At 37.4% G+C, this 22629-nt stretch overlaps 1 protein-coding gene across 4 annotated transcripts in view; it reads right to left on the bottom strand.

The window, feature by feature from the left end:
• Positions 1-22629, bottom strand: part of TMEM200A (transmembrane protein 200A) — a 53718-nt gene that overhangs the window by 17866 nt on the left and 13223 nt on the right. Inside the window, exon 2 of one of the 4 annotated variants that reach the window (XM_062639549.1) lies at positions 14965-15029. The exons of the other annotated variants lie outside the window; for them this stretch is intronic. Coding sequence (XP_062495533.1) covers positions 14965-14993 — 29 coding nt within the window. The 5' untranslated portion in view covers positions 14994-15029. The remainder of the gene's footprint in view (positions 1-14964; positions 15030-22629) is intronic. 4 annotated transcript variants of the gene reach the window in all.

The following is a 22629-nucleotide window of genomic DNA, read 5'->3' as shown; positions in this document are numbered from 1 at the left end:
AGCTGGAGGATAAGACTACAGAACAAAATCCTTCTTCTTTCACATCACACTGTTGTTTTTCCTCTACAGAAAGGATCAACCATCACCTGCTCAGTGGCTGAAATAACCACTTCACAGGTGCTTCATTTAAGGCTTCTCATTTACCCTTCAGTTTTCCTTACCCTAGAGCATTGCTAAGATAGCAAGAAAATTTCCTACAGTCCTAGAAGTCAGGGACTGCTTTATACTCAGTATAACCAACTAGCATAGCCACCATTGGTCAGAGAAGTATGCAGTACTCTGAGCTGTTCATAAGCACCTAAGCCTCAGTCACTTGTGCCAGATGGCTCCCTTGGAAACATGCCTGCATTGCCCTGGTACATGAGTGCAGCTTCTCACACTGCCTTGACACCCCAGGGTGTGGTTCTAAGCGAGGCATATCCCAACTGAGAGTGTTCCAAATTCCAGCCAATTCTGACACTTCTGCCTTTCAAATAACTGTGAATTTGAGAAAAGGTTTAACACAAGCCCCCTGCAATTTTTCATGGCTGATTGCTGAGTGGGTGGAAGAATGGGTCAGAACAGAGCACTCACAACATCTCTGCTGTACCCCTCAAAAGCTAAATTCAGCAGACGAAGATCCAAAGATAAGATATCTACTACATAATTAGAAATATAATATCTGTACTTTCAGAAAATAAGATCGATCATGTTGGTTTATTTGTTGTTGTTCTTGTTGGCAAATTTCTGTTTGTCGTAATGTTTTATTTAGGACCTTTGAAGGAATTCTGGTCAGCTGCAAATGGCAACCATGAATATCCCCAGCTTTTCAGATTGGCTGAAAGCTGTGTTTAGATTTTTCACTTGGACAGTCCATCTCCATACAGTTCCAAGTCACATTTTCCAAGCCATGGAGAGATGCTTGTAGAGCAGACCTCTATTATGTGCTTGCTGATAACACACAGCAGTGTTTTTGTGCCACTTACACAGAAGAAGCTTTCCATACACCTAGGAACAGTCAGTGACAATACTGAACCTGATGGTTTCCCAAGGGCTCTTAAACATGCCTTTGCTGTTAACAGGAGCACAACATTTAGCTCACTGCTGCCAGACATGCTAAAAGCAGGAACACAGTATTATGATCTTAATGCTCAATATTTGTCTGCTTTATTTAAGCTGACTTAAATCTGCAAACAGAAACCCAGCTGAGCACTCTTTTCCTAACTTTTCAGTTCATAATCCATACATAGATCCATAAATATAGCCTGAAGATGTCACATCTGAGAAACAAACTATGACCCATTTTACATAAAGCTTTTGTGTGCACATCATATGGAGCCACGGTAGAATCTTAGCAGAGTGTGAAACCAAAAAACCCCAGATGAGTAAGCCTGCTTTGGGACCAAGGGAGCAGATTCCTAAATAATCCCTAAAACTGGAAGGAATTATTCCTTCTCCAGCTCTTACCAGTCATCTTAACAAAGATGACTCCCTTGCATGCAGTCTACATGCAGAAACCTTCTTGATGAAATATTCTGACTTACACTGAAATCATTACAGAAATGTCAGTAAACAGTTTTAGTGTTAATGAAATCATCATCCTCTGGTGCCATAAATATCATCCCATGTGATCCTGGCTCACAGAGCATCAACGTATGTAAGGAGATTCTAATTTTCTTTCCACCTAAGGTATGATAAAGATCACACAATTCCTAAAAGCAGCACCATGGTGTCACCTAAACTGCTTTCAGAACTGCTGGAACATTGATGTCACTCTGAAAGCCTCATGTCCTGTGAGCTGAGAGGTGGAGAAGAGTTGAGACAGCAATGTGCCAGTTTTTTCCAGCTTGGAAACTCACAATCCATGCATGACGTGGCACCCTATGCCACCCCTATTCTATTCTACTGTTGTTATACTCACAAATAAATATAGTGACACTTGTCCTTGGTGAGTGTCATGTAGTCCTAACCACGTAACACCACTGCGTAGTACTTGTTCTGAAAAAGCATTACTGAAGCACATTGATGAGGTGCAGTACAGCCAAGAGAGTATTTCTATGAAACCTTCAATTTTCCAGCACTTCCTGATTATCTTCTGATTTGAGCCATGTGACACAGCTGAGCATTAATATTGATTTTTGAATTTAATTACAGACACTTTGGCTTGGAGAGCTGTGACATGCTGAAATTCAATTGAACTGGGCTTGCCCTGGACTCCTTCAATATGCACTGTGCTGATTAATCCAATCCTGTTCTGATTTTCTGCAATGCAGGCTACACTTATTTGTTCCCATTCCTTCACAATGAATGCTGTCCAGCATTTGCATCCCTGATTCAGCACTGGTTAAACATATGCTCCTCCTCAGCTTGCTATACTTTGTGTTAACTGTTATTACAGAAACATATTGCTTCAAAAACAGGGTCAATAAGAACAAGACAAAGGAAGGGCAGATAGGCACTCCACATGTGTTTTAGGGAGGAACTTACAGATTTAGATTTGCATAGGCTGCAATAGACATATATTACTCAGAATACCTTTATTCTTCTACATCTTTATCCCTACCCTTTCCTTTTCAGAGCACGTGGTTGTTTTGTAGCTCTGTTTTTAAAAACCTTTATTTCACCAAAAATGTAAGTAGATTACATCCACTTAGTGCCAGCTCTTCAGGATTGATGTTAGCTATGGGATAGTGACAAATACTTGCTTACTCTGTTGGCTTACTGACGGGGTAAGGATGTTAAGAAGTCCTGATTCATGTTTCTTACCTATAAAATCATACCCAGACACCAGCATACTGGAATCTCCTTTTAGTCAATATCAAAATAAAATGGTGTTTCACGATGTCCAGAATACAGCTATAAAAATTATGTCATCAGGAGATTACTACCAGTAGAATTTAAAACAGTTTAAAAAGCTTAATATCCATTTCCTCTTCATAGAATAGCTAATGCATAAAAAAGCTTAGGGCAAAATTTTCGAGAGTCATTCAGAACCTCTTTCAGAAGTTACCTGGGAACCCTAATTCAAAATGGAAATTTTGTTCCCAAATTGCTTAAACGTTTTTGACACTTTCACCCTTAGGGTCTGAACCTTCAATTTCAGAAAGGTTCACCTTTAAGCATTTGACGATTAGAACTTCGCTGTTTCCGTTAACTGGGCCATGGCTCTTTTGCTCTGACCCTACAACACCCTCTTTAAATTCCTATTTACTAATCACCAAGTAATTAAGTTATAACTGTTCCCCCTAGACAGCTATTCCTTCCCCGTTTCTGCCTTTTCCTCCACATACATCAACCTTATAAAGAATCGGGTTTAAGACTTTCAGGCAAGCTTTCAACCAATGAATTCACATCTTGCTGTCTTTAGGTATGCAGATCTGTAGGGCTCTACAGTCTAATGCTCTTTATTGATGGGAAAAGGAGGAGAACCACTTCAAACAAGTATACCCAGGCCATACTGTTCACTGCCCTAAGGTGTTTATAGGATGGTGTCTGTCATTAATTTGGGACCAAATCTTTGCATTTTCCACTTTTATTTCAGCAGTTCACTCTGCTTGAGGTTTTGAGTTTTACACAAAAAGCAGATTTAAATGCTAAATGATGTCCAAATTCAGTAATACCTCCAAATTACAGTAGGCTTTATACAGCAACAAAATATAGGATGCATGATTGTATTAATGGAAAAAAAACAACCCAACCTGTTAATTCCAAAGGCATTCGTAAAGTTACTATCAAAGATTTACCAGTCTTTTGCTTAAAGGACCTTTCTAATTATAAAGTCTTTCAACTTTGCTTTTTGAAAATATGCTTCCTTGTAGTTCACAGCCCACCTGCGAATTTCTGAAGAGCTCTTCTGTAGAAAATTACAGGGGAGGGGGGAACAATAATAATATCCCATGAACGTACATGGAAAATATTATTTATTATAAAATATTAGTAAGACATATGGGCAGCAGCAATAGTTTCCTCAAAAGCTCTCTGTCAGTTGAGCATCTAACCTGGGGACTTAGCATCAATATTATTAACATGCTTAATAACAAAAATGCTGAAATATATGTAAATTCAAAATCATGTGTCTTTCTACTGTTGTAGCAATGATTATACAAGGGCTACGCTACTGAATATACCACACATTCGAAATTGATTTGTTTACACAAACAAAAAAAAATAACCATATTAACAGAATAAACAGATTATGTAAGGATTTGTGAATTTTTTTCCCTATATAGTCTGCCTTGCTAGAACACTGAAGCTGGTCCCTAGACAGTATCTTCTTCATAGGGATCATTTAATATTCAGCTGCACAGTAAACATTAATTGTGTTCTTCCTCTACACAAAATTAAAAAGAAAGCCATGCTTTGTACCATGTCAACTGCAGCACTTTAACATTCAAAATACCTTCTACAAATATAAACTCTTGCCAATTAGGTGAAAATGTGTTGTTGTTGGTTTTTTTTTTGCTTATTTTTTAATTACTCTCTCTTCAATTCTGATCTTAAAGCCAAACTAAAATCTAGGGAGAAAACAATTAGTTTAGTCCCTTTACCAATGGTAAAGATAGCACCAGATATTGTTTTAAAAATATAAGACTGGAAAAGATGTATGCTTCATTACTTTACAATCAAAACCCATTTATAATCTTTTTCAACAAATCTACAGCTACCACTTTAAAAGTGAAGTATTCGTTCCCACTGTCTCACTGGGATCACTTTACCCCAATGTCTAGAAACATTATTCTCACTTCCAGCTCCTTTTTATTCCTGGATTATGCTCATTTTATGCTCATTTGGGTTTGTGTAACATATTCTGAGGTAGTTGAAGACAACTATATTTTTGAGACGCATCTCTGTTGTTGAAACAACCCACTTCTGTTCCTCTCTCTAATGAAATAATTTGTTTCAGTACCTTCAGAATAGCCAGTAATACTAAACAGGACAGATCCATCACTTTTTACATTCTCAGAGCACTTGTTTGACCAATCAGTACATTTAAATGTATGCTAAACTTTATGAATATGAATACTGCGGCTGACCTTGACAGCATTACAAGTGTGCTTCACATTTTTAAGCTAAAATGCTCTGTGCACTGATGGGTTGAAGCAATATGCTCCTCAAATTGCAGACTGAGGCCAAGGGAGCAGGAGGTCAGGATCTGAAGCAGCCAACACAACAGCAGAAAGAGCCGATGCAGTGAGGACAAGCTTGTGCCTCAGTTACAGTAAAACATTTGCAGGGAAAGGAAGCACTGGTGACACAGTAACATTTATTTCTTTAATCATACTTACCTAATACTACTCTAGCAATCTATACCATATTCACATATAATTCAGATGCTGAATTAGAAATCAAAGAAGAATAAAGTACTCTACGTGGTATCAGTGAATATCTGGTGAACTGTAGCAGTGCAGCACCTAATCTGCATCTTCTCTGTGTCTGGTAAAATGTGCAAGAACTGCGCTGCCAGTTGTAAGGCATACTAACCACAGAAAACAGATTTACCCCTAGATGCCTTTATTATAACAAAAAGATACTTTAATTTTCATTATTATATAATAAAAAACTGTCAGCAAATATTTAATCTTTTGAAGCTTACAAAGCTTTTGATTTCAAATATGAACTGTGAAGTCTTGTTCCTTTTGATTTTTTTTTTTAAATGCAGTCTGGTTCTCATGTGGGTGAAGACAAAACACCCACATTCATTACACTCATTGATTTGTAACCCTTCACCTTATCTTCTATTGTATGTTACTTGTCTGATGTCCAACCCTTTCAGTCTAGTTTCTTCAAAGAATTTTGTACCTTATGAGAACAGATTTGATTAAAATTCTCCCATTGCCACTCTAAAGCCTGTTACTTATAGTCTTCTACAGTCTTCTCTTTAGTATTCTCACAGTCTTCCATGCTCATCAGCCACAAATGAAGAAAAGCTGAAGACGCACAAGTTATAGTGTAAAATCTATAGGGCAGGTACATTGTAGATGATTCTTTTTTGTCTTCCATGCTGTGCAGAAGTTCACCTTGATGTACACACAGCAGGTTATGTGGCAAGGCATCCCTTCCTGTTCCCTCAAGTCAACAGCAAAAATCTAAGTCAACTAAATTTTGAATAATTTTTAATTAACAGAAGATTTTAAAGTGTTTTCTGTTGCTAGAAACATCTCCAAAATTAAAGCAAATGCTCTGACTGAAGTTTGCTTTGACACTAACTAATGAAATCCTTTGAAAATACATAAAGCAAAACTTTTGGTTCAGTTCTAGTCACTGGGAAAAAGTGGCCTCATTGGAACCATCCTGACAGACACTTGCAAAATCTTGAGATCAGATTGTGTACTATATTCCTCAGGGGAACATTATTAAAAAAGAGATAAACTTGCAGCCAGTGAAATTTAGATGGACTGTGTGTACTAAGTATAAACACAGATGTTTTCTTGAGTCACTGTCTGCCAGGCACCCTCTATTAACAAAATTAAATTCTCCTATCCTCATAGACAAAACACAGATAAAGAACCGCCTGTGTACTCTCATAAGCCAAATATCATATACTTTAGAGTATCTGTTGCTCAACAACAGTGAATTTAATTATTTTGTTTCTACAGCAAATTTAATTATTTTGTTTATCTGTGAACATTTATGTGAAGATACATATCTTCGCATTTGCATCTTGACATGACTAATGAAAGTACAACGTTTTTTCTGCAACTAATTCATTTCACTTAATATGGCAATGACTGATTGATTTCATTTTCTGGTGTGGAGGACATCCTGTGACACAGCCAATGTTGCTTCAGAACCTCTGAACTTAATTATCTCAAAATAGAAGGCAAAGTAATAGATATTATTTTTCTGTCTCTTTTTATTTCTGAAATTACCTGCTGCATATCAGAAGATTTTTCAATGATGTTATAGTTAAGCAAATGCTACTGTTATTGGTGCTCAATTCACACCAGGAACTTTGCATTACTAAGGCATGTAAAATTATATCTGTAAATGTCTTTTAGGATTATGCTTAGTATAATTTATTGAAAACAAATTAGAAAAAAAATTCACCTACAATTAGAGGCCTACTTTTCTAAGTACATATAAAATTGTGATTGGCTTTTATGGAAGTTTTGAACATGCAAGGAATACAAAATGATATTAAGTTGCCCCTCTGAAACTATACAGGATTATGAATACCACATAATTACGTTGTGATCAAAGGACCCTGGTGATGAGATCTTTTAAATTTTGAGAACACAAATTTGCAAACCTGCCCTCTCAATGTAGAATGAAGTTAGGTATTTTAGTTCAATTTCTAATTGTTTTAAACAGCATTCAGAGACTTTGCACACTGTTGCCGAAGTGTCTTTCCACTTGTCAGTACTGGCTTAATGATTGGACTCAAGATTGATCTTGAAGGTCTTTCCAGCCTAAATAGCTCTATGATCCACAGCATTTCTTTCACACACAGTACCATAATTTGGAAGCTACACAAATGTGGGCAACACCATAGAGGAAATAAATAAAATATAGTATGAAAGAATTACTCTTCTTTTTTTTTAACAGTGCTAGTTTTTCAAAACCAAAATATAATTATATCTAATATTTTCTAGAGGATATTCGGTAACATACATGCCAACTCAGCATTCTGAATTTTAGTTGCTGATATGCTGGGAAATCTTAGGCCCAGCACCCTTGCAGTGATCCTAAAAATGGAATGATACAGAAAATTGTTTGGATGTGAACATAAATAGCTTTTAGCTTTCTTACCAAAATCTTAACTACGCAGAACTAGTTCTAGGTCAAACAACAGATTTTTTTCTATGTTTCATTACCATTTTTAAAAAAGTTATTTTTAGGGTGATTTTTGACTAAAAACATACTTTTGACAGGAAAAAAAAAAGAAGACGTTTCAGTTTCAACACTCAAAATGTATTTTGGCTGTTTCAACGTCTGTTTTCCATCATTACTGATGATTATACGGGTGCCCACACAAGGTATGTCTTCTTTTAATCTATACAGCATTTTTGCAAACAGACTTCATTAGCAAAAATGCTGTTCTGATATATATGTAGTGTATTCTCCATTTCAGTTCCATCCTACTTCAAAGTTTTGACAATTATTAAATAAAAAATATGATAAAAAGAAACTTTACAGCGGTTCTTCTTTCATATTATTGTCAACTCTGAGTGGGAGTGAAATGTTTCACATGTAAAAGTGATTTTTTAACCAAAATATTGCACATACAGAAAATGAGTCATATTATAAATCACACAACTTCTGTCAAAAGAAAGAAACACTTCACATAGAGCTGACATTCATCTGGTTAAAAAACTGTTTTTATGAAATATGATTTTGAACACCACAAATCATGCTGCTCATAAGAAACTTTTATACAATATGCACACCATTTTCAGATCCATACATTACCAGATGTCAGAGACTGCAGCCAGGCTGGCCCAGTTTTCCAAATTCTTTTCTTTGCAATGGAACATCCTACAAGCCTGCCAAGAGCTTAAAAGTTGCTGCCCAAATACAGGAGACTTATTAGAATTGAAGATGTTTATGGCAACGACCACTTATTTCCCCTTACTGTATACCATTGTTCTCTCACCAAAAGCTACTCTTGGTTGCCAAAATTTTTGGTTATTCCTGTTTGCTGAGGTTTATGAAGAATGGACTTTTAAATGGTAGCTGCAACGCTACTTTAAATCGGGAAGCTGTAGCAAATGGATATTCTCTAAGGGCAATTAACTTTCTGAACCTTATTTTAACTACAGCTTTTTGTTAGACAACATACTACTTATCCTAAATAGAAGCTCAGTCAGGAAAACTTCCTTGAAGGATATTAATCCTATTCATAGCAGCCCTGTTGCATCTTCCTTTTTGCCAGGCAAAAGACTGCATATATCCACAGAAGCTCCAATTGCTGCCTGGGGACTTCAGAACAGCATTCACTGAACTTCTACTGAAGTGTCCCCTTTGTCAGGCTACCAGCCTGGTATCATACATATCTGCTGGAATCTGCTTATCATAAGATAAGCAGAGAAGTAGAACAGGTGGTGACAACAGATGCCATTGCTTTAGACAGGTGAAAGGATATGGTTAAATTCACAATCACATAACTCCTATCAATCCCTCAACCAATGTATTGTTACTAATACAATTTGTCACTGGCAGTAGTTCTCTGTATGCACCCCAGCTGTAACTAACTTCCGTGCAATCTCATTTCCCAACTTTGACACTGGTTACAATAGTCAGCTTCATGATTAGCTTCAACATTCAAACTACTTAAATTTCTATAAAACATCATGTAACTGATTACAGCTGGCACTGGATAAATATTAACACATAACATGTAATTTAGAATTGAGATATCAGACACTGGTAAGACCCTGCTAAGACACTGCTATATGACCTCCAACTGAATGCACTAGTGAAATTACGAGATTTTTTTGATGCAGGATCAGCCTGTAAGTTGCCAGGAATCAGTACTGCAAGGAATTGAGCACTTTGGCATCCAGTGCTCTGAAATAAATTTTTTAGCCTGAGACACGTTATCAGGAGAGCAGGTTGCTTAACACCACATTCTCAGACCCACACAGGAATCTTCCAATTCAGAACAAAGCCAACACCTTGATCTGGCCTTACTCCACACTTAAATTTACACATATCTAACTAAAATAAAAACAAATTTCAAATACTTTCTACTGTTTGCATTACTTGTTGCAGCAACAATTGAGAGCAACTAGGAAAAGTCCACATTTTACCTTTTCTTATTTTTGTTTATTTGCCAAGTATTTTTTTACAGCAAGTTTCTCTTAAGTGTTTTTTTTTTCAACTGTTATTTTTAAGAGTCTTTTACATGACAATATAGAAAACAGAAAATAAGAGCATTAACATTTTCAGGAGCACTTGGAAGTCTAGCATTTGAAACTTTTATTAGGTACTGATTTCTAATGCATGTTGGCTTTTAATATTCTTTAATACACAGATAATACATACTTAAGCCAGAAGAACTTTACAATTATTTGCACTAGTCCCAACACCCAGCCATAAAACTCACAATGAAAAATAAAATGTGATGTCTTCCAGGAAAAGACTTCAAGAAAATTGCATCATGCCACCAGCCAAAAGGCAAATATCAAATTCCAGTTTCCAGAGCCAAAATGCCTAGGAAAGATTAAAAAGCAGAGGGCAAGCCTTAGAACCTGTAATTAAGCTAGCAAAATATTCATATTCTAAATCAGTGATTTTTCAAACTTCTGATGTTTGTAGGCACCTAAAAAATTTCCAATGCAACCACTGTATAGTTAATATATGTGAACTTTTTTTCCTCGGTCATATTCCAGAAGTAGTCTTAGAAGTTGTTCACAGACCACAGACCCTTCCACTCTCCATGGAGCCCAAAGATCACATTGTGAAAGCCAGACAGAAATTCAGCAGCCAAACGAACTCTCTTTTAAAAATAACTGACATCTTAGAAGGCAGGTTTGTGAGGGGAAATTACAGGGAAAAAAACAAAACAAAACAAAACAGAATCAAAACACGTACATAAAATGTCTTGATTGTACCTAAAAAAGATTCCATAGAGGTGTCTGGATATTGTAGCAAACTTTTTGACTTGCTATCTTCTCATGGTCAAACCCTATTGTCCTTATCCCACAGTAAGTTCAGATCTCCAAATTTCTTACGTCCTTAATGGATTGCTACTGAAAGTCAGTAGCTAAGTCTCATGTCGACTGACTTCCCGATGACAGAATTGGGGAGTGATCATATACCAAATCTCTTCATGCCTGTTGTGTCTCTGCCAAATAACTCCCTAAATCTTCATGGCAAACTGTTATTATAACAGCCAGATGTCTTAAACAGGCACACTTGTGCTATGAAGCAGATCTTCCACACAAGACAGGTCCAGGTGCTCCATGCTGATTCTGACTAAATCAGACATGGCAACATGTGCACTCCCTACACTCCTTGCTAGGAAACCCTTAGTTTCTGAGATAGCCCATTTCCTTCAGCCAGAGGGTGATTCAAATACATGTAAATGTGGGGAGTGTTATGACAAATTAAGAAAGATCTCTGCAACATAAAAATAAGTAGACCTGATCAGAAGTAATGAAAATAAGAAGCTAGAAGAAATCAGAAGAAACAAAATGCCTACTATGCCTATTCATAGGAAGGAAGCAACCATACATTAGCCTAAGAACTAGAAGGGGGGGGGGATAAAAAAAAAAAAAGAAAGGAAAAAGGGATAATGTCTATCTTTAAGAAGATTAGTTTTCCTGGAGTTCATGGAATTTTCAAAATATATAAATAGGCTGCTACTTTTGCACAAATTTTCACATTGGTTGCTTATTATTCAATTCATCTGTGTTAATGATTAACCCATCATAACTGATTTATCATTTTCATTAGTCTCAGAATTCAACATTCCACTCTGCAAATGCTGAATGGAAAAACACTTAGGCAATAAAGTAAAAAGTCCCTGGATGCTGTTTATCAAAGTAGTTACATCTGAAGATTAATTCAAATACAGAACATCTGCTGCCCTGGTGTCATAAAAATCCACAGCTGCATTATGAGCCACACACATTCTCTCAGGGTATCTGCTGAGACAGGGGAAAAAAAACCCTAATCCCACTAAGGAAGACCAGCTAAAAAAACTTCCGTCTGTAATCAAGATATTGATACAGACATGGCATCAACATAGAGCTGAAATTCAGCCATATTCTTGAACGCAGAGTAGCGACTTGCTGCCTACACTTGCAGGCATTCTTGCCGCAATCAGTACTTTGCTGTCTGGGGCTAGAATCTGTTGCTGTGACTCATCCGAGGTGTCACCACACCACAGGAGAAATCCTGCTGTGATCTACAGCCTCTTCAACGTAGGAGTACTACAGTAGCTCACAGAAATCACTCTGGGGCCCTTACAGACACCAACTAGTACCTTCTTCCGTTAGAAACAGTTCAAGTGGAAATGGGGCTACTTATTTAAGTAGAATTTTATTTACTGTTGGTACAGATGCAACAGCTAGACCTTTATCATTCTTAAGAAAAATCCATTTTCTAACACACTGTATAAGGCAAATTCTAAAATCCTTGAGGAGACTTGAGCACAGGCCAAACAACTAATACACTTGTCAATGTTCCCTATGAATGCTTTTGGTACTTCTGTAGAAGGCGGTGTCTCCTTACTCCACTGACAGTCCTAAACTTTCCTATGGGCCACTTTCTCATTAGGACCTGCCCACACCTTCCTCAGGCGGGACTTGACTGCCTCTCACTTGGTCACCAAGGGTCCCTCAAATCATACTGCTAGGCTTCCTTGCTCTCCCTTGCACTGGAATTATGGTTCTACATATCTCTCCCCACAACTCTGTACTTGGATATGTGTTCCTCTAGCTCTTCTCCATCCTATCTGTGCTAAATGTTTTCTTCATTCACTTTATTCAACCTTCCTCATTTTTTTCCTATTTAGGAGATGAACCATTCAGGATGTTAATTTTACTGGAAGGATTGTAAGATCTGAGATAAAGATCTGTTATGCCAAAAATGCTAGCAGCTGGCACCAACAAGCTCTTTGACCCACTGTAATGTTTCCCACACTCTGATTTGTGCACAATGGGCAAGTGGAGATCCAGGGAACAGAACAAAAACATTAAAAAAAAAAAAACAACCCACTCAAAAACAAACTTAACGAGATAAAACTCTAACGACAATTAAGAAACATGTAGATCGGATATGTTCACAAGGCTACTAAAACAGTGGCTGGAGCTCTTCTCAATTAAGCTGGGTCAGCTTCAGCTCAGTAGGGTTGGGTGCTGCTACCAGGGGAAGTACCCTCATGCATGAAGTCCAGTGGATTAAGTGCTTTGCCCTGCTACATCCAGCCCTAGAACTTCCCAATTCAGCCTTGCAGTGCCCTTGCAGAACATGAGAAACAGATGTGCCAGGACAAAATTACTGCAAGTTGCAGTGGAATATATGAACGCTTTGTTACTCTTCATTAACAACTCATGCTAAGACACTAAAATACAAACTGTAGCAAGGGAGGAGTCGGGTTCACCTGCTACTTGCAACAGAGAAAGCCTTTAATAAGCACAGCGATGGACAGTTTCAGAAGAAATATCTTAAATCACCATAGCTACATTTGCTACTGAACTGGGGTCAGAGGCCAGAAGTGCTGTCTAACCAGCCAGATGCCTGCTGGATGGAGCACAGGCTACTGAGCTCAAGTTGTTACTCTACCAGCACTGCATGAAGCCTGTTTGTGTAAGGACATATAAAAGGTGAGACTATCTGCTTTATTAACTTTATCCAATCAAGGACCTTTCCAATACATCAGGGGATAATAAGCAAAGAAGGAAGCAATAAACAAAAGCACACAAACTGATAGACAAGGGATAAACAGAGACAATGCCAAAGACCTCTGGATACTAATAATGATGCATTACGAAACTAACTCAGCATGACTGTGTATTCACCCACAACCTTCAAGTCGAACTAGTCAGTGAGTAGCAGGCTCTGGGGACCTAGTAGGGGTATCAAGTGGGCAGAGGGTTCATGCTGGTATTTGAGGGAGCCCATGAGTGCAGGGTGCCTGTGGGACAAGTGTGCGTACATGTGACTGCAACAAGCACTGAACTAGATCAGCTGGTGAGTGGCGTACCCAGGAGGAGGGGCTCCACCAGTGCTTGGGGGATCCATGAATGCATGTGCGCTTTCATTCACTAGGGAACGTCAATCCTTACCAGCCAAAGAGAAGGGGGACTTGGTTGTGAGCTCACTCCTAGAAGCATTACATGTGGGTGCTCCTGAAGGAATTGCCTTGCTTATGGCAATCTGTGTAGCCAGCCATGCACAAGTCCTCTCTCTGTGTGTGGCTCTGTGGTACATGTTTTGCCCCGCTAGTGGTTGAACTTGTAAATGGAAAAGTGGCAGCCATGCCCATCAGTCTGGGACGGAGACCTCTAGGTTTCAGGGCACCCTGCTGGGCTCCAGCAGTCATGCAGGAGGCATTTCCAGACTCTTGGAGCTGCTGGAAGCAATGGCTACTTATAGGATCCCTTAACTGTGCTTAAAGCTGATGTATATTTGGCTTCAATCCTATAGTCACATCAACATTTCTTAAGTAACAGCAAGGTCGTCTTTACATGCCCCATAATACAACTTCCCATTAAGAAAAAAATTTAATCCATGCTGATAGGTCTTAGCTCACTGCTCCTGGAAAACTGCTGAAGATTTTGAAATAGATGACAAAAGAAGTACGTCTTATCCATCCCAGCGGAAAGACAGTAAAGGTATGCCATAAAGATGAAGATAAGCCCACACTTTGTTTAGCCATTTAGTCCCAGAACTGTTACATGCATTAATCTTTAGTCGAGCAAAAAGTTTAGCAAGGAAGATGTATTGAAGCCACCAAATTCTAAGGTTAGCTTTGTTCTCCAGGCTTTCTATCGTTCATCTATATTTCCCTTTGCTCTGCATAATTTTCAGGTCATTGCATAATTTTCAGGTCATTTGTCTTATCAATTAGGTATCAAAGGCCCACATATGTGCTTTGAAAGTGTGTAACAAAACAAAAGGTTAAATCCCAGGTTCAAGCAACAGGAGGCTGGCATTAGTTTAAATGGGATCAGAATGTTATATGTGACTTCAAATTCTTTTTTTTTTCCTTCTCTTCCTGGTGTGCATTTCGCTGCCTTTTCAAAATAACTGCTACCATGTTTTATTATTTGTATGCTTTTGAGTCTTTGGACGCTGTCCATCTCAAATCTTAAGAGATCTGATCTTGTTATTCAGTCACACTTCAGTATTAAATTGGCTTATTAAACAATATGATGATAATTACCTTGGAACTTTAAAAAGCAAAAGACGCATTGTAATGGACCCACAGGAAGTACAGAAACTTAAATTATTATTTCTATAGTGACAAAACTATGCTTTATGTTTACAAATTTAACAAACTTCTACAGACAGCCTGATTTATAAACATCTGCTTACCTGCACTTTTTTCTTGATTTTAAGGTCATAAAGCTTTTACAGTAAATTCTTCAGAGTTATTGCACCTGTATGCAAAATAACATTATAATCTTACAAGTTGGATGCAGAATTTGTTCAGAAAGAAAATGCCCTTACTGCACCTAAATCCTCGAATTCCCTCCATTACAATTGGTGCAATTTTTCATGAAACTAATAGCTGCTAGAACTGGCAAGAATTTTTAGATCTGAGGCCAGAGTACTACAGCTTTTCATTCTGCTGCTTGGCAGGTAGAGAAAAATTCTGTCATTCCACATAAACTGGCAGATCTAATCATTTGTGTAATTTCATATGGTTTTGCTTATCAATGAAACACGAGCTGTTTAATTTTTCTAAGTTTGTATTCTATTTATTTGCAGGATTGATACTTTGACCAACTAGAATGAATTAATAGGAGACACATCACCAAAAAGTTGAAAAACTATTTTTTTTTTAAAGTAGTTCTGCTGTGTAAAGTTTCTTCCATTTTGAACTTAAGAAATAAAACTACTTCACAACTTGTCAGCAGCAGGTCATACACATTAACAACAGGACCTATGAGTTTCTTCAGCAACCAGGACCTTTCAGCAACACATGCTATAAAAATACAATGAATCAGTCCACATCTCAAAAATATTTGTTTCTTAAACCTTAAACGCGTTAATTTTCCTCACTGCTTTATACTTTTTATTTTCCTAATAAGTTCAATTTTGGGGAGAGAAAAACAGACAAAAAAACCCAGACAACTACTATGACCTCCCCATTTCCTTTACCTCACCTAATTGACTGCAGAGAACAAGCACCTTCCATCCTCCAGGCACATCTGTGTATATGCTCTCACCAAATGTAATATTACTATAGCTGCCTCAACTCCCCCTAGATTTTCACTTTCTATTACAGCACATCAACTATCCTGAGACGCTCTTCCTCATATTAAAATTAACTGAAATGTGCTTTCAGCAGTATATTTTCATGCTCAGAAAGCTGACTGCAGTTAAGTATGGCATGACCACAGAGAAAAATATTTTCTCTGAGTATCTTTTTAATCTAGGCTTGTCATATGGTTCTGCACAATAAAAGCCCTATTTTGGCTTGCTCCCAACCTTCTCTTGAAACAAAGCCTGATCTCTCTTTGGTAGATTACTTGTCAGTATGTTAGCATACATGTTCATATCCTAGAAATAAGGCTGGTTAAATTCTTGATTCTATAGAGGAACCAGGAAAACGCATGTGCTAGTTTTTATCAGTCAGTCTAAAATGCTGACTATTAGAATGATTGACATTTCCACTGAACATCTACTATTGCCTCATCTTCCCTCAGAAGCACTTATCGTTTCAGAGAGACAATAAAGGCCTCATCCAAAGCAACCTTACAACAAAGTAACCACTTAAGTCCACTACATGTGCATGATAAAGTAGACCACATGAAAAATAAAGAAAAAAAAAGATAATATGACCAAGTAAAAGGAGATAACATTACAGAAAGAACAGGAATTAATGAAAGTACTAGTTCACTTTGGATTATCACTGTTCGCACTAGCTCTCCCTGCTTCTCTTTTGCTTTTACTACATGACTCACTCATTCATCTCGAGACCTTAAGAGTTTCATGCAGCGCAGCACTGGACAGAATTTTTTGGTAAAGATAAATCACAGAATTACCTGAATTAATGTATGCTATAAGGGCGCAGAGTGGTATAGCTTTTACAGAAGTGGAAAAAGATGTACTTTATCTTCGGTGCACATGTTCTAATGTACACTGTGTACCTGTACATTAGTACAAATGTACTAATACTCAGTGAATGTGGAGACTGCAATAAATAAAAAATAGCAAATTGTTACTTTCAGTTAAAACTGGAAGTTTTATGGATAAAGCTAATACATATTACAAAATCTTTGGGTTTACAATGTTAATAACATTTTTACAACAATCACCGGATACTCCTTGTTGCCTGGCCTTTGAATAGAGATGCAGGATCTTTTGCATCTCTAAAAAATAGATTTTTCACTTTAATTATCAGTTAGAATTGCAGACACTGGGCATTATTTACACTATGCAATGAAGTGGGGTAAACTGAACTGAGCTACAGCTAAGGAAGCTCAAAACAAAGCACCATGCATGGGTGCTCAGTGTTACCTAAACTTGTAAGAAGCAGCTCCTACTGCTTTGGTTGCAACATCACTTTTCTATTTCTTTTTGCAGAGGTGCTACTTTCTCCAGATGGCATGATGCTGGTTAAGCAGATAACAAAATCTCTGACATTGCAATGTGTAGATACAACCAACTTTGTTTTGAAGAGCTAGCTATTAGCTGAAGGACTCTCACAAAAACTACTAGCCATGCCCTTCATACACTGGTATCGTGGTTTGCCATTTGTCTGAGGAAGCTGCATCCTAAAGAAAGTGCAAAAGAAAATTAATCCTCATGTCTGTCCTCGCATTTTGAGAGCCAGTGCTTGTCCTCTGCGTTCATCCAAAAGGAGTCATCTTTTAGCATGGCTCTGTGGGACTGACAGAGGCTAATTCTTTATAAAAACATATGACCAAGTTGAATATGAAATAAACAGTTTTAGGGGAAGATCTTTACGCAGAAGGTCCGTTACAGGCCACTTAGTATTTTGCAACAATCTGACATTAACTTAGATTTTGGGATACTGTATTAAGACAAAGTATGTCTGACTGCAAAACCTGTCATTCACTAACAGATAAATGAAGGATGAGAGTATACAATTGTAAAAATATTTAAATGATTGTGTATTATACAAATTCTCAGATTTTCAGAAAACCAACACAAAAGTAGAGCTTAAAGATGTATTTTTAAATTATTATGAAAAATCTGAAATCCCCATATCACAGCTGTTTGACATCCTCTCTGTAAAATCTCCTGCTTTCTCTGTTATCAGCATCTCAATTTAAAATGTAACCATTGTTAACAATTACTACAGTTAGATATACTCCAGATGAAGAGCTTTTGCAGATAAAGTCAAACTGAGCATATGGAAATCTCCCATAGTTCATTGAAAAAAAACACATACAGACTATGATTCATCCTCCTTTCTGCGACCTTTATAAAGAAGAAATGGTTATGAATATTTGTAATCCTTTGGCAATTCTTGTCTTCTTCCTGCTGATATTTGTCAAGATTATCCACTAAAGATACTCTGCTTCCTGAGTAGTTTTCTTGTACCTCACTGAAACCTTTGGTTTGCAGGAAAGATGAAAATTGGAACTAACTAGCTTAGAACCCCAGATCTAAATTATTTTCAAGTATTTTGCTTTAAAAGATAATCTGAGCCTCCAACTTTTAATGCTTCTTTTAATTATGTGCCAGGTATGAGAATGAAACATCATGGCTTGACAGTACCCAGTCCAGAAGTTCCGGCTGATTCTGCCACAGACCACAAGAAACCATAAAATGACCATTCTCAATGTCACCTCGTATCTGATTTTCTGTGATATATTATACTGTGTACCACTGCAAAGGAAACAGTTTCCTTCTCCAAAGTCCATTTAAAATGCTGCCAAGTTACCCAGTTGTCTGGTTATTTTCTTTGTAAATTCTTGTTTGTAATTTTACCAGAATTTAATAGCTATGGCCTTTTATGGAACAGGGCAGCCCTGCGTCTGTGATGCTTTTGAGAAAACCTCCCGAAAACTGGTTGCTTGACTACTAAATAAGATTGGGGAAAAATATACAGCAATGGTGATATTCATATTTGTAATTGTTTATTTCAAAATCTGCAACTCCTTACACATATGTAAATTCTCTGCAGACTGTTGGTATAATTTAAGTGGGACATGTGTTCTCTGATGTCAATTTTGTTCAGACTCTGCAATAACTTGAAAGAACAGGATACACACACACACACACAAAATATCTGTTTTGACCAAAATTATAAAATACTGTTTAAAGGGAGGGAAAAAAATAAAAAAATCATAAAACCTTTCTTTATATAATACAGATTTTGCAAATGAATACCTAAGATCTCCATTATTAACAAACTCACCTAGACAAGAACGGGAATAAATTTGAATGATTCATATAAAAATCTGTCAACCTTTCCTATAAATGATTCTTTTTCCTCAAAAAGGATACTTCAGAAAAAGAACTGTTGAATCATATTGAGTTACAAATCTGAATAATAGCAAAGTTTGCTCATGTAATTTTTGAAAATCAGACTTCGGGCCCAGCTGTAGAAGTTCTGCAAATATAAGGCTTTGGTGAAGTCATTTTGGGTAGCAAATGCAAATTTTAGAATTAACAAATCATTTATGATATTTAATTACGCATATGAAATTCTGGTCCCACTGAAATTAACAGGCAAACTGTTAATGATTCTTTGAGACCACCACACATCATGCATTGCTTTGTGACATGAATGAATATGAAGTGAAGAATATCACCCACACTTTGGTCTAAGCTTGCAAACATGTAAGCAACACAGTACTTCCGCTTCACAGTACCATCAGCAAGTGCTAGCTGCAAAACTTTTTCAATCTGTTAATTATCCCATAAACACGCCAAACCAATTTCTTCACAAAAACTGTGGCTTGTATATTTTTATACTCTTTGTTAGAAGAGCCAAAGTGTTATTTTGCTTATGAAAGCATATATTTCTCCTTAAATGAAGTATTTTTTTGAGGTAGTATTTATATGAGATTCTAGAGGGATCAGTATGTTTAAAAATAATACTTCATTCATAGTTATCCAGACCACACTGTCATCCAGCTTGTTTCTGTCTGGGAAGAACTGGAATGTCCAGTTTTCCTTCTCCTAAGTCTACCAATGGAAACAGTCCAATATTTCACCAAGAACAAAATACAAAGGTCATAATGCCCTGTTTCCAAAACTGTGATCCATCCTGATCGTTGCTTTGGGCAGAATCTCCAAATCCCACACCTGAGGCTTACCAGGAAACAGATACCTGTGACTCAGCCCACAGGCAAGAGGAAAGGTAGTCTTTTACAGCAAAAAAGACTAGCTTCCTACTTTTGTGTGCCAGTCACAGAGCTACCAAGGGTGCTAGCCCAGATAATATCCCCAGGAAAGGAAAGGAAAGAGCCTCCTCACTAACTGGACCACATATGCCATCCTCCCCTTCAGGGCAAACTTCCCATATAGCAGACAGGGTGTCTCCCTGCCTCCCCAGGCAGACTTGTTCCCAAAATTTCAGAAAAATACAGAACCTTATAACCTAAAATCTCTGACACTTGATATTGTGGTGATAAAATATACTCTTAAGTATCTCATCACAAATTTATTTAATTAAAAATTAACCTTGCAGTTAAATGGCCATAGTAACCAATTGTTCTCCTGCCCAATGCTTTTTCTGAGCAAGACAAGCAGTTAGCTATTGCCGCTTACTGGCAGATGTTTCCTGACAGTCAGAAGCCAAGCCAGGATATGGAATTAACACAAAGACCACACATGATGCTCCATCTGTCAAAAATCTATCAGAAAGGTAGCCCTGATAGACTTCTTGCAACATGAGGTAACACTGGGCATGAAAAAAAAAAAAAAAAAAAATCATATTCCAATAACAAGAGGTTTTAAGACACAAAAGTAGTGCCTGCCTTCAAGCTATTGTTCCTTTAATTCCCAGAAGCAAGGTCCAGGCTTTCCTGATGAACTGCTGAGACAAAGAGCAGCTGCCGAGAATTCAAGCAGAGAATTTCACAAGGCAAAAGCCATAACCTTCACAGAAGCACAATACAAACACTAGACCTCATCTCCACAGTCAATAAGGGTGTCTACAGACTCATCCACATCTGGAATGGCTCCAACTATATACATATACATATATGTGTATCTGTCCAACTATATGGCCCTGAAGCATGCAGACTCATGCATACAAAACAAACCCACTCTTAAATCACAGAAGTATAGAATAATTCAGGCTGGAAGAGATCTCCACCACTAACTCCAAACTCCAAAATATGCAATTCATATTTATTTTCCTATAAAACAGCAAAGGAAGGCAAAAGACTGTTATTTCAACTTAGAAACAGTTCAGAAAGTTCTGAGATGATCTAATCATGCGCTATATATGACACACAATTCTTCGTTCAGCCCATTAAGAATATTACCAAATCGCTTGTATTCGGTATTGTACATTAAACCTTGCACTTGTAGTGTGACAACTACTCCTGAACTCACAAGGTTTGTGTAAATTACCCAGTCTTATTTGGAGACATCTCCATATAGGAGACATACATGGAGACATATAATGGAGCAGACATGTAATAGCCATCCAATGTCTGTTGCCCCCATTAGCTCAGGCATCATTACAAAGTACTAAATTTCATTAGGCAGATTTACCAATACCCACCCTACTTTTGCCACACGAATAATGCATTAAAGGCATGGTCCGTCTGCAGAATTGTACCCCTGTGTAGACACGTTTGTTCCATTCACTACACTGAGCATGTGCATTCTAAACTTTATCCAAGGAGTTGTATGCTGGAGAACCACATCCAACTTCTCCAACATCTATTTATCAATACAGCTGGAGAGAGTTGCCTAAAATAAACAGCTAGGCCATTATGTTTATCTAAATAACGAGCTTACATTATACATTTCAAAGCAATAGCTTTGATGGAATTTAAATCCCTCTAGAGAAAAGCAGTATTTAGCCACAAGCATATAACTGTTCCACCAAAATATATATATGCATGAATATTTTAGGACAGAAAAGATCATTGTCATCTGCACACTGCATACATAAACAAGGAAATTCATCTCTGATTTCCACATCACACCTGTAACTCCTCAAGTTAGATATTTCAGAATGACAGCCTTGATTTTCAGAAAGCCAGCTCAGCTTTTGGAAGGTACTTTAAGAATTAATTCTTCTCACTCCTAGAAATGTTTCCAATTTCAATTGTTATTTTATTTTCCATTTCAGTATTTTAACTTCCAAGACATTTTGGTACATTAAGATTCCTTCCGCCATTAGTGTCTGCTCAGACATCAACATTCTCAGAGCTCTTCACTCAGGATATATAATACAGATTTGATTTTGCATAGCACCTTTCATTCAAGCATCTGAGAAATTCCTCATGTGTATTTATGAGTGTTAAACCGCCTATAGAAATATCCCCATTTTGCAGATAAGCAAACTGAAGGAAAAGACACTAAAAATAATATTCTTCAAGAGGATGAAAGTAACAAGTGATGAGACCAAGGTGCTTATGTATTTCTGGGAAGGCAGGGTCAGGAAAGCTCTCTGAAGTCACAGAGTGCCCCTGGCAGAGCCAAGAGTAAAACCCTCATGGTCAGATTCTTATACCTGGAGTTCTATAGCAAGGTCATTATGATTTGAATACATTACTTCTAGATACCATTGTATAAAGTTGAAGTGTACAAGTCTGTATTTAAAACAGCTCAGAAAGGCACTACAAATTTAATACTAACTTTTCAATTACATTAAGGGTACAAAGTATCCAGCACAGGAATGCAACAGGCTTTACACTGCCTAAGCAACTGGCTGTTTTCACCCTATTTCATACAGTAAGGCACTTTAAGCCTAATAACTCATAAACACCTGTACTTGCAGCAAGACCAAATTCGCCTTGGCAGCTGCTGAAACTTTGACCCATGGCAGAGACAATGAAGACCTCAGCCCAACAGTTTAGTCCCCAGTGACTCTGT

The sequence above is a fragment of the Pezoporus occidentalis genome, unplaced genomic scaffold (assembly GCF_034315485.1).
Source record: "Pezoporus occidentalis ecotype Australia unplaced genomic scaffold, CSIRO_AGI_Poc_V1 ctg61, whole genome shotgun sequence".
NCBI lineage: Eukaryota > Metazoa > Chordata > Aves > Psittaciformes > Psittacidae > Pezoporus > Pezoporus occidentalis.
The sequence above is the reverse complement of the archived record's forward strand: the minus strand, read 5'-3'. Positions and strand labels throughout refer to the sequence as shown.